Source organism: Bombina bombina, chromosome 5, assembly GCF_027579735.1.
Source record: "Bombina bombina isolate aBomBom1 chromosome 5, aBomBom1.pri, whole genome shotgun sequence".
NCBI lineage: Eukaryota > Metazoa > Chordata > Amphibia > Anura > Bombinatoridae > Bombina > Bombina bombina.
Window position 1 is genome coordinate 985,283,469 of NC_069503.1, and position 12,258 is coordinate 985,295,726.

Sequence of the window (12,258 nt, forward strand, 5' to 3'; positions counted from 1 at the left end):
CAGCTACTGTACACAAAGTCCATGAAGACATATTTTAACAAGTTTTGTGTGGCCTGCACAGAGCCCTGACCTCGACCTCATTGATCACCTTTAAGATGAAATGGAACATGGATTGTGAGCCAGATTGTCTTGTGCAATATCGGTGTCTGAACTCACAAATGCTCTTTTGGATTAATTGACACGTATATCCAAAGGCACACTCCAAAATCTTGTGGGAAGCCTTTCCAGGAGAGTAGCGGCTGTTACAGCTGCAGGGGGGGGGGGGTTCAACTAATTCTTTATGGCCATGGATTTGGAATATGATGTCTAAAAACATCATATAGGTTTTATGGTCAGTTGTCCACATACTTTTGGTCATACAGTGTATGTATATTTCTCAAGGGGGTATATAGGTGGAGGCCTTTGCATCTAGAATCTGCTAGAAACTGAATCTAAGTAGCTTTGCTTCTTTTTTGTAGCAGCCATTATATATAATATGTAATACATCTCCATAGACTTTAAAGGGACAGTAAATGTTTACGTAGATCTGCAATATGTGCAGAATTATGTAACATACAAATGGCCTTTTGCTTGAATGTGTTCTTGTAAATTAGTCATTTTGCTCCTAAAACAATACTTACCTCCTGTCTGAAGCCACCCTCTTCTTCTATGCACTTTTTCAGATAGCGTGTCACAGGCTCACTGTCTGATCACAGCAATTTCTGTGGCACCATTTATTGGTATGTAGTCCGCTCCTGCGTTAGATAAAGCTGTTGACTTTGATCAACAAACTTAGATCAAGGCCTAACAAGGAAATTTAGAGAACTAAAGATCAGCTAGATACGTGGCCAAACTTTTGCACATGTTACATTTACTGTGGGTTTTTGTCAGTTAGATTCAGCAAATGAACTGTGTATTAAAATTTGCAAAAATATCTATCTACCCACAGCTAAACAGCGATATGCATACAATAAGATATTTTTGCTCAGTGATGGTCCTTCTCTTTGTATTGCAGACTGGTGGCATGTGTTTCAGTGAAGTAGCACATTTTCTGTCCAGGGTTCTTCCCACCATACGTTATGGGCAGTTGGTAAGCATATCAATATTATAATGCATGTGTTATGTAAGATGAATGATTGAGTGTTTGAAACATCTTCCTGCAGGGGTTATCGCTAAGATCGGAATGGTTTTCCATGCACTTACAAGCAGCAGCAGCAGCTTGCCTGGTGAGATCTTTTGTCATATACACTGTAATCAGATGTGAATATGTTTGTATATAATTCTATGCTTGTTAATAAAATCTAGAAATATAGATCTTGAATTTTATTCATTACAGCTAGGACATTAATAACCTATACCTCCTAGTTTAAATTTAATAATATTACAGCCAGAACATTATGCAACATTACAGCACCGAGATGCAAGTGTTAAAATATTGCTAGTCCAGAAAACATGTTAACACCTTGGCTGGCAAAGAGGGCTGAAACACTTTTGCAGTCAGTGGTTTAATTGTCAACACAACCGCTAAACATATCCCTAATTCTACTTTAGTTGCTTTAGCTGCCTGTGTCATTCTAATGAAACTGAAATTACTCTGTCGAAATTCTTAACATGTTCTATTAATGCACAATGTTTTTTCTGCCTCTCTGGACGTTTATCTGGGTTTAAAATCTGGTTGTAACTGTGCCTTGAAAATTAGGCCCCATTTTTTGTCTTGTAGTTATGTTTTTGATAAGTTTTGTTTCCAATTGTCTGTGCAGCTCTACACCAATCAAACAGCTTGCCAAGCTCTAGGCAACATGTGTGTGATGAACATGCATTCGGTAACCTCTCCTACAGCTGATGCGTGTGGTCTCTTTCGCTACGTGGTTACGAATACAGCTGGTGTGGGAGCTGTCCATTCCATTTCTTTCTGGTAAATTTTGTTATTTACATATTTCTTGTAAATTGTTAAACTTATTTGTAGTTTGTTAATATTTCTATATTTTTATTTTACAAACGTAATTTCTTGCAGGAGACCAAATCTTCCATGGCTTTATTATGGCGATCAGCCAGGCTTAGCATCTCGAATCCTTACAGCTTCTCCTTTTCCTACAACCTACAATTTTAAAGTAAGTGACCAGGCATGACAAGTGTATGGTTTGGATGACTGGAACGTCTTTCAAATATAAAAGCGTTTGTGTGTAAAATTAATGATTTGCTATTTTACATACACAGGTTAATCATTGTGGCTAAAGAAAAAAAAATATTTTTTTTCATATGAAGTTTTGTTGTAAACAAAACATAAAACGACTTCATAAAATCCCTGTGAGGTTGTCACTATTGGTTATGTACAGAGAAGTTCTCACTTCCCTTCTTTAATTTTTGCATTTGATTGCATACAGAAACAGAAGCACTCTACCAGGAACTAACAATAGCTCAGTAGGTTGTCCTATGGTGAGTTACTACCTATGTGCAGCCTGTTTTAGCCCAATTGTGCTTTTCACAGAGGAGAACTTTCCTGAAGTATATTAATATGATCCTGCCTAGTGAGGTCAGTCCTGCCTTGGAATACCAGTCAATTGTCCTCTGAACAAGGAACATGACAAGCCCAGAGGATGGTTTCGGCCTTCTATGAACCTTGTCAGTGAGGTGCAGCCCTTGCCCATTCCTAAAGTATATTAATCTGATCCTGTCTAGTAAATTCAGTCCAGCTCTGAAATCTATCTTTTTAAACAATAACATTTTTCAAGTAGACTGTCCCTTTGAGAAACATTTAAAAACTGATGACTGCTGCTTATTAAATACTGACTGCAGGTTCTCTTGTGAGAACCTACAGTGGTAATGCAGCGAACAGCTTGATAAATCGAGCCCATAGTACCCTTGCTGGTAACAAAAACATAAACTGCTTTAGCGTTAACCCTTAATCATCCATGTATTTATATTGCCATCTAGTAATCAAATTAAAATAATGCCCATACTAACATGACCAAGTCAGAATTTCTATCCACTTCAAATTAGTTCAGTTATTCTTTTATATTTATTTATTTATATATATATATATATATATATATATATATATATATATATATATATATATATATATATATATATATATATATATAGCAGTTAAATGATCAGATTAAAATAATGCATCTAGTAGATTCAATGGGGGAACCTATTCTTTCTCAAAGGAAGGGCGACCAAAACATTTCTTTGTTCAAACACATAGGATATAATCTATCCAGTTGAGGTATCCAAAGCAGTTTATCTACATGGCCAATTATCTGAAATATTAACTGTGATATTTTATGTCCAGCTGTTATCAATGAGTAACAACAATGGGAAATAGAGGAGGAGGAAGAGAGGGGAGATTAGGATTATATATGTATTATGTGGAGTTAGAGCAGAGCACATACCTGCATAAAAGAGATGTAGTATTTACAATTGAATTGAAATTTGAATGTGTAGATGTGTTCAGACTATGTGAATTTTACATTTTGAGTATCAGGAGCTAAACACTTAAGAGGAAACTGGTTATGTCTTATTTTATAACATAGTGATACTTACACGGGTTTGGGTTTTATGTGTGTTCTATAAATGTCCTGCTGCTGTTCGTTATTACAAAGGTAAAGGGGCAGTAAACTTAAAAAATAATTTTACATAATTCTGTACATAGTGCAGAATTATGTAACATTATCTTAGCGACCGCTTTAAAAATCAAAAGATTTTAGAGATTTTAGCCCCCAAAGTTACTTACCTCCTTTCCTCTCCAGGCTCTTCTTATCAGGCCTTAGCGGTTTGCGGGTGCGCTATATAATCACAGCGCACACGATCGCGCTATTGAACTAAATATAGCTTACTACCAGACCAGAGCGGGACCGAGCTACATTTAGTTCAATTACACGATCAGGCTCGATGTGATTAGACGGCACAACCACAAACCGCTTTTGAAAGGAAGACCTGATCCGAAGAGCCTGGAGCGGAAAGAAGGTAAGTGTAACTTAGGGGACAAAAATCTTTTGATTTTTAAAGCCGTTGCTAAGATAATGTTACATAATTCCATAATTCTGCACTAGGTGCAGAACTATGTTACATTATTTTTTTTAAGTTTACTGTCCCTTTAAGAATAGGGAAGTGACAAAGTTTCATAAATTAAGAATATGTGCATGTTATGGATTTAAAATAAATTTTCTTCCAGGGAGAAAACACAAAATTACATTTCCTAGCAGCTCTGTATGATTTAAGAGGGAATTTCTTGAGATGGCAAAGTTTGAATGGAGGTCTGTTGCAGGTAAAGTATATTAAATATATATTTCATGTGATGTACCTTTATATTATGCAAAGAGCTAACTAGAAAATATCACATGAACATCCCTGTGTCAAAAAAGTAAGATTTGTTTACCTCACCATTTCCTCAGTAGCAACATCTGATGATAATGGGACTTTAAACATCCAATCAGGATGCTATTTCCATGATTTACAAGAAAGCGTTTATCTGGTATGTGCAGGCACATTCATTTTATTTCCATCTTCAGTATACTATGATGTCTTGCAAGATTATGGTAACATTTAACAAGGTCACAGTAAAGCGAAGTGTAAACTCAGCACTTATGATGCTGATTGGCTGCTGGTTTTTTTTACCCTTTAGGTGTCAAAAACCGTAGCTGTAGGATAACTGCTCATAGGTGAGTTGAAGAATTTGTGAGGTAAAATATCTTACTTTTTACATTGAGATGTTCATGTGATAATTTCTAAGGGCTTATACAGATATATACAGCATCACTTTCAAGTGATTTAGCATACGGATAACATGTCCCTTTAATATTTTGTGTTCTGCACATTCATTTTACCACTGTTGGATTATGCAGTTCAGTAATCCTGGTTCTGAATATAATTAATTCATTAGATCATTTTGGATATAGTTCATGCCTTTCCAGTCATTAAGAAGTCAACACTTAAAGAAAGGGTTTTCATATCAGTTGTTGATAAAAAAAAATGCAGGTTCAAAAGATGCATTTTTTCCAATACACATATATTAGCAAAAATGTGTCTAGTTGAAGTTATCACTGTTTCAGCTATACTGTTTACTGTGCAAGGAGCATATACACATAAGTCTTAAACACGTTTATTCACACACCGTTCCTGCTCACAAAGACAACCGTGGCATCTATATGTCTGTAGCATTGTGAATGGAGTCTTTGCTGATGCATTATATGCTGTTTGAATGAATACGCTGTTAGAATGACAGTACACAGATTACATGTACATATGCTCCATGCTCTGTAAAGCTGTCATCCAAACAGTGATAACTTGTTCTAGAAGAGTTTTTGCTAATATGTGAAATTGATTCTATTCAAAGATTAAAGGGATACTAAACCCAAATTTAGAGCCTGCAACTTTTAGCAACTTTCTAATTTTACTCCTATTACCAATTTTTCTTTGTTCTCTTGGTATCTTTATTTAAAAAATCAGAATTAAAGCTAAGGAGCCGGCCCATTTTTTAGTTCAGCACACTGGATAGTGCTTGCTGATTGGTGGCTACATTTTGACACCAATAAGTAAGCGCTACCCAGGTGCTGAACCTAAAATAGGTCCTAAGCTTTCATTCCTGCTTTTCAAATAAAGATACCAAGAGAATAAAGAAAAATTGGAGTAAATTAGCAAGTTGCTTAAAATTGCATGTTCTATTCGAATCATGAAAAAAAAAGGGTTTAGTATTCCTTTAAGGGCCAGATTACAAGTGGAGCACTGGTTTATCGCGTGTCCGCAAATGGGCAAATTTTCTCTTTGCGGGTGCACGATAAATAACCAGCCATTAGATGTGGCTCGTTATTGCTTTTCAAACTTGCAGTAGCAATTAGCGCTTATAAAATTAACCAAAGATCAGATCTCTGGTTAATTTTATAATTGTGCTCCAAATGCCACTCAAATACAGTGCTGTGTTTTTTATGAAAAAATAAAAATTGTAGCATTTTTATATTTTAATAAAATAACTGCACCAGGCAGTGCATTTACATTGCAGTCTATGGGAACTGTATGTTCACAGTAAATAAATATGTATATTCTTATATACATACTGTATATATTTATGTATTACGATTGATATAAATTTGTCAAGCCCAGTTTAGTTTCCATATCCACCACTGAAGTACGTATTGCCAAATTTATTGTGATAGAGATTTCTTTTTACCTATTTAAAATATTCCATCGCTAATATTTTGCCTTTTAAACACATTTGTAGCTTTGTCCTGACGTTACATCCCGATTGGATGCTGCATTTACTTTTGGAACAACTTATGAACAAAATGTAAGTACCTACATGTTAGCAGGTTATAAGTATTGCATAACTGCTTAAAAATCTAGTCAATGTTCTTATTAATAACTACTACACATAGTTAAAACATGCACATCTGTTATATTTGGAGTTTTTTTTTTATGGTTTTTATTATTGTATCTCAAAATATAGAAGTTACCGGAAAATATCCATTAGTACCCCACTATAGCCAATAATATAAGTAAATAATTATGTCTCATATGTGGGGGGTGCTCACTGTCCATAATCAATGTAAGTAAAACAGCAAAGAGAGGAGAGGTGGACAGCAAAGGAGCACTCAAAGAAAAAAGAAGCGATATAACTATACCAATGGGGGCAGGGGGAAGGAAACCCTATCAGGGAAATAGAGATAAAACGTAGCTTTTATTGAAATGAAATAATATGGTATAAAGTGTAATATGTGCATTAATACTTAGAGATATAGTGAGCCAGCAACCACGTAGCAAAAATAATAACTTATCTAATAAAGTAACTGAAGAGACTGCAAAGTAACAGACCACTCACGATGTAGAGACAGGGGAAAATAATTAACTGAGAAAAAGAGGTATAACCTCACAACAAATTACTCTAATTACGGTGCAAGCTCAGAGTCAGCTAGAGAATACAATTAAGTCTAGACAGAAACGGCTATTAATCGCTCATAGAGCTTAAAAGGACACTGAACCCAATTTTTTTTCTACTCTTGTTTCAGATAGAGCAGCAATTTTAAGCAACTTTCTAATTTACTCCTATTATCATTATTATTTGTTCTCTTGCTATCTTTATTTGAAAAGGCATATAAGCAATTTTTGTTCAGAACCCTGGACAGCACTTGCTTATTGGTTGTTGAATTTATCCACCAATCAGCAAGAACAGCCCAGGCTGTTCACCAAAAATGGGACGGCATCTAAACTTACATTCTAGCTTTTCAAATAAAGATACCAAGAGAATGAAGAAAATTTGATAAAAGTAATTTGAAAGGTTGCTTAAAATTGCATACTCTGAGTCACAAAAGACGAAATTTGGGTTCAGTGTCCCTTTAAACAAATGAACGGGTTGCTGGACGCCTTGTCTCTGAGTCCAGCAACCCGTTCATTTGTTTAAGTTCTATATAAGCGATTCATAGCCGTTTCTGTCTAGACTTAATTGTATTCTCTAGCTGCCTCTGAGCTTGCACCGTAATTAGAGTAATTTGTTGAGAGGTTATACTTCTTTTTCTCAGTTAATTATTTTCCGGTGTTTAGCTCGTGAGTGGTCTGTTATTTTGCACTCTCTTCAGTTACTTTATTAGATAAGTTATTATTTTTGCTACGTGGTTGCTGGCTCACTATATCTCTCCGTTTTTAATCAAAGTATTAATGCATATATTACACTTTATACCATATTATTCAATTTCAATAAAAGCTAAGTTTTATCTCTATTTCCCTGATAGGGTTTCCTTCCCCCTGCCCCCATTGGTATAGTTATATCGCTTCTTTTTTCTTTGAGTGCTCCTTTGCTTTTTATTATTGTACCATTACTTACATATAATTGCAAGAGCAGTAAAGCACTACTGGTGTGCCAATGACAAGAGACACGTGTAGCCACCAATCACCAAATAACTACCATTGCTGCTCCCTAGTCTACATAGGTATGTTTTTATATGATACAAAGTAAATTTGATAAAAGAAGTAAATTGAAAAGAATCTTAAAATTGCACGCGCTCTCTGATCCATGAACATTTGTCTCTTTTAAGATCAAAACGTTTAAAAATTATCTTGATACTTTTGCAGTGTGAAATTTCCCTCTCCAAGATCTTGAATGAGTATGTGGAGCCTGTTTTCTTTGATGTGTTTCTGACCTACTTCGGAAGTGATGGAAAACAGAATCTCTGGGCCATTCCAATTTTAAATTTAAATCTTCAGTACAATGAACTTTTTGTAAATCAGGGTGAGTTTTATCAAAAAGAAGAAGAAAAAATGGTATCCATGAGCGTTGTTTTTTTTTTTTTAAGTAGATCTGTGAATAATATATATTTGTTTTACCTAGTAGCACTCATCAAAGACTAAAACTTAAATAGGAAGGACGAAAACTAAAATCTCTAAATTCCACCTTTTCTGGTGGGACTTCCCACTTCTTGTAATATACCATGTTTAAAGTTTATGGTGAGTTCCTTGTGGGATACACAGACTTTCTCCAACATTGGTGTGTCCCGTCCACGGCGTCATCCATAACTTGTGGGATATTCTCTTCCCCAACAGGAAATGGCAAAGAGCACAGCAAAAGCTGTCCATATAGTCCCTCCCAGGCTCCGCCCCCCCCCAGTCATTCTCTTTGCCGCTCTGAACAAGTAGCATCTCCACGGAGATGGTGAAGAGTATGTGGTGTTTAGTTGAAGTTTTTTTATCAAGAGTTTGTTATTTTAAAATAGTGCTGGTATGTACTATTTACTCTGAAACAGAAAGAGATGAAGAGTTCTGTTTAAAAGAGGAGTATGATTTTAGCAGCAGTAACTAAAATCAGTTGCTGTTCCCACACAGGACTGTTGAGCTGAGAGAACTTCAGTTGGGGGGAACAGTTTGCAGACTTTTCTGCTCAAGGTATGACTAGCCATTTTTCTAACAAGACTGTGTAATGCTGGAAGGCTGTAATTTTTCCCTCATGGGAATCGGTAAGCCATTTTCTTAGACTCAAACAGAATAAAGGGCTTATTATGGGCTATAAACTGGTGGACACTTTTAGTGGCTAAATCGATTGATTTATTTAAGTATTATATGCAGTTTGAAGTGAATTTCACACTTTTTTAATATTGGGGAAAGTTTTTAGCGCCAGGCACTTGTTAAGACACCTTCCCAGTCAGGAAGGGCCTTTCACTGTAGTAGGCAGAGCCTCATTTTCGCGCCATTATTGCGCAGTTACTTTTGAGTATAGTACATGCAGCTGCATGTGTGAAGGTCTGGTATTCACTGAAAACGTTCCTAGAAGGCTTCAATTGGTATCGTATACCCCCCTGGGATTGGTGAAGTCGCAACAAAGGCTGTGGCTGGGACTGTAGGGGGGTTAAAATGGCATACGGCTCCGGTTTCCACATTTTAAGGGTTAACAGCTTGGGGTGCAATACGTTGAATGCATTAAGACACTGTGGTGAAAATTTGGTAAATATTGGATAATTCCTTCATAGTTTTTCACATATTCAGTAATAAAGTGTGCCCTGTTTAACATTTAAAGAGACAGTAACGGTTTTGTTTAAAAACGGTTTTTGTGCTTTATTAACCAGTTTAAGCCTGTTTAACATGTCTGTACCTTCAGATAAATCATGTTCTGTATGTATGGAAGCCAATGTGGTTTCCCCTTCAAATATGTGTGATAATTGTGCCATAGCGTCCAAACAAAGTAAGGACAGTACTGTCACAAATAGTAAGGTTGCCCAGGATGATTCCTCAGATGAAGGAAGTAGACATAGTTCTACATCATCTCCTTCTGTGTCTATACCAGTTATGTCCGCGCAGGCGACCCCTAGTACTTCTAGCGCGCCAATGCTTGTTACTATGCAACAATTGATGGCAGTAATGGATAACTCCATAGCTAATATTTTATCCAAAATGCCAGCATTTCAGAGAAAGCGCGATTGCTCTGTTTTATACACTGTAGAGCTGATGATAATTTTTCTGTCATACCCTCACACCAATCTGAAGTGGCAGTGAGGGAGGGTTTGTCAGATGGGGAAATTTCTGATACAGGAAGAATTTCTCAACAGGCAGAACCTGATGTTGTGACATTTAAATTAGAGCATCTCCGCGCATTACTTAAGGAGGTGCTATCTACTCTGGTTGATTGTGACAATCTGGTCATCCCAGAAAAATTGTGCAAGATGGACAAGTTCCTAGAGGTCCCGGTGCACCCTGATGCTTTCCCGATACCTAAACGGGTGGCGGACATAGTGAATAAGGAGTGGGAGAAGCCAGGCATACCTTTTTGTCCCTCCTCCTATATTTAAGAAATTGTTCCCTATGGTCGACCCCAGGAAGGACTTATGGCAAACAGTCCCTAAGGTCGAGGGGGCGGTTTCTACACTAGCCAAGCGCACGACCATTCCTATTGAGGACAATTGTGCTTTCAAAGATCCTATGGATAAAAAATTGGAGGGTTTGCTTAAAAAGATTTTTGTACAGCAAGGTTACCTCCTTCAACCTATTTCGTGCATTATTCCTGTCACTACAGCGGCGTGGTTCTGGTTCGAGGAACTGGAAAAGTCGCTCAGTAGGGAGACTCCGTATGAGGAAGTCATGGACAGAATTCACGCACTTAAGTTAGCTTTGCAGTTAGCGAGGTTAGCGGCGAAAAATTCAGGGTTTGCAATTGTGGCGCGCAGAGCGCTCTGGCTAAAGTCTTGGTCGGCGGATGTATCTTCCAAGACAAAATTGCTTAATATCCCTTTCAAAGGTGGTAAGACCCTTTTTGGGCCAGAATTGAAAGAGATTATTTCAGACATCACTGGGGGAAAGGGCCATGCCCTCCCACAAGATAGACCTTTTAAGGCTAAGAATAAGTCCAATTTTCGTTCCTTTCGCAATTTCAGGAACGGACCGGCTTCCAACTCTGCAGCCTCTAGACAAGAGGGTAACGCTTCCCAGACTAAACCAGCTTGGAAACCAATGCAAGGCTGGAACAAGGGTAAACAGGCCAAGAAGCCTGCTGCTGCTACCAAAACAGCATGAAGGGGTAGCCCCCGATCCGGGATCGGATCTAGTAGGGGGCAGACTCTCTCTCTTTGCTCAGGCTTGGGCAAGAGATGTTCAGGATCCCTGGGCACTAGATATAGTCTCTCAGGGTTATCTTCTAGAATTCAAGGAACTACCCCCAAAGGGAAGGTTCCACATGTCTCACTTATCTTCAAACTAAATAAAGAGACAGGCATTCTTACATTGTGTAGGAGACCTGTTAAAGATGGGAGTGATACACCCAGTTCCAACTGTGGAACAAGGTCAGGGGTTTTACTCAAATCTGTTTGTAGTTCCCAAAAAAGAGGTAACTTTCAGACCAATTCTGGATTTAAAGATTCTAAACAAATTTCTCAGAAAGTTCCATCGTTCAAAATGGAAACCAATCGAACAACTTTACCTACAATCCAGGAGGGTCAATTTATGACTACCGTGGATTTAAAGGATGCGTATCTACATATTCCTATCCACAAAGATCATCATCAGTTCCTAAGGTTCGCCTTTCTGGACAAACATTACCAGTTTGTGGCTCTCCCATTCGGGCTAGCCACTGCTCCAAGGATTTTCACAAAGGTGCTCGGGTCCCTTCTAGCGGTCCTAAGACCAAGGGGTATTGCAGTGGCACCTTATCTGGACGACATTCTAATCCAAGCGTCGTCTCTTTCCAAGGCAAAGGCTCATAAAGACATTGTTCTAGCCTTTCTCAGATCTCACGGGTGGAAGGTGAACGTAGAAAAGAGTTCCCTGTCTCCGTCAACAAGAGTTCCCTTTTTGGGAATAATAATAGATTCTTTAGAAATGAAGATCTTCCTGACAGAAGTCAGAAAGTCAAAGAACGCTTGTCAAGTTCTTCACTCTATTCTGCAGCCTTCCATAGCTCAGTGCATGGAAGTAGTAGGGCTGATGGTTGCAGCAATGGACATAGTTCCTTTTGCTCGAATTCATCTAAGTCCATTACAACTGTGCATGCTCAAGCAGTGGAATGGGGACTATACAGACTTGTCTCCAATGATTCAAGTAGACCAGATGACCAGAGACTCACTCCGTTGGTGGTTGACCCAGGATCACCTGTCCCAGGGAATGAGTTTCCGCAGACCAGAGTGGGTCATTGTCACGACCGACGCCAGTCTATTAGGCTGGGGTGTGGTCTGGGATTCCCTGAAAGCTCAGGGTCTATGGTCTCGGGAAGAGTCTCTTCTCCCGATAAACATCCTGGAACTGAGAGCGATATTCAATGCTCTCCGGGCTTGGCCTCAACTAGCGAAGGCCGCATTCATAAGATTC

The 12,258-nt window shown here is 38.0% G+C and overlaps 1 protein-coding gene across 1 annotated transcript in view; it reads left to right on the forward strand.

Annotated features, from left to right (window-relative positions):
* TMEM67 (transmembrane protein 67) overlaps positions 1-12,258 on the forward strand; it is a 297,637-nt gene that overhangs the window by 12,167 nt on the left and 273,212 nt on the right. Inside the window, 7 exon segments of the mRNA XM_053715910.1 lie at positions 995-1,069; positions 1,143-1,205; positions 1,740-1,894; positions 1,994-2,090; positions 4,160-4,252; positions 6,203-6,268; positions 8,047-8,203. Of these exon segments, the coding sequence (XP_053571885.1) occupies positions 995-1,069; positions 1,143-1,205; positions 1,740-1,894; positions 1,994-2,090; positions 4,160-4,252; positions 6,203-6,268; positions 8,047-8,203 (706 nt within the window).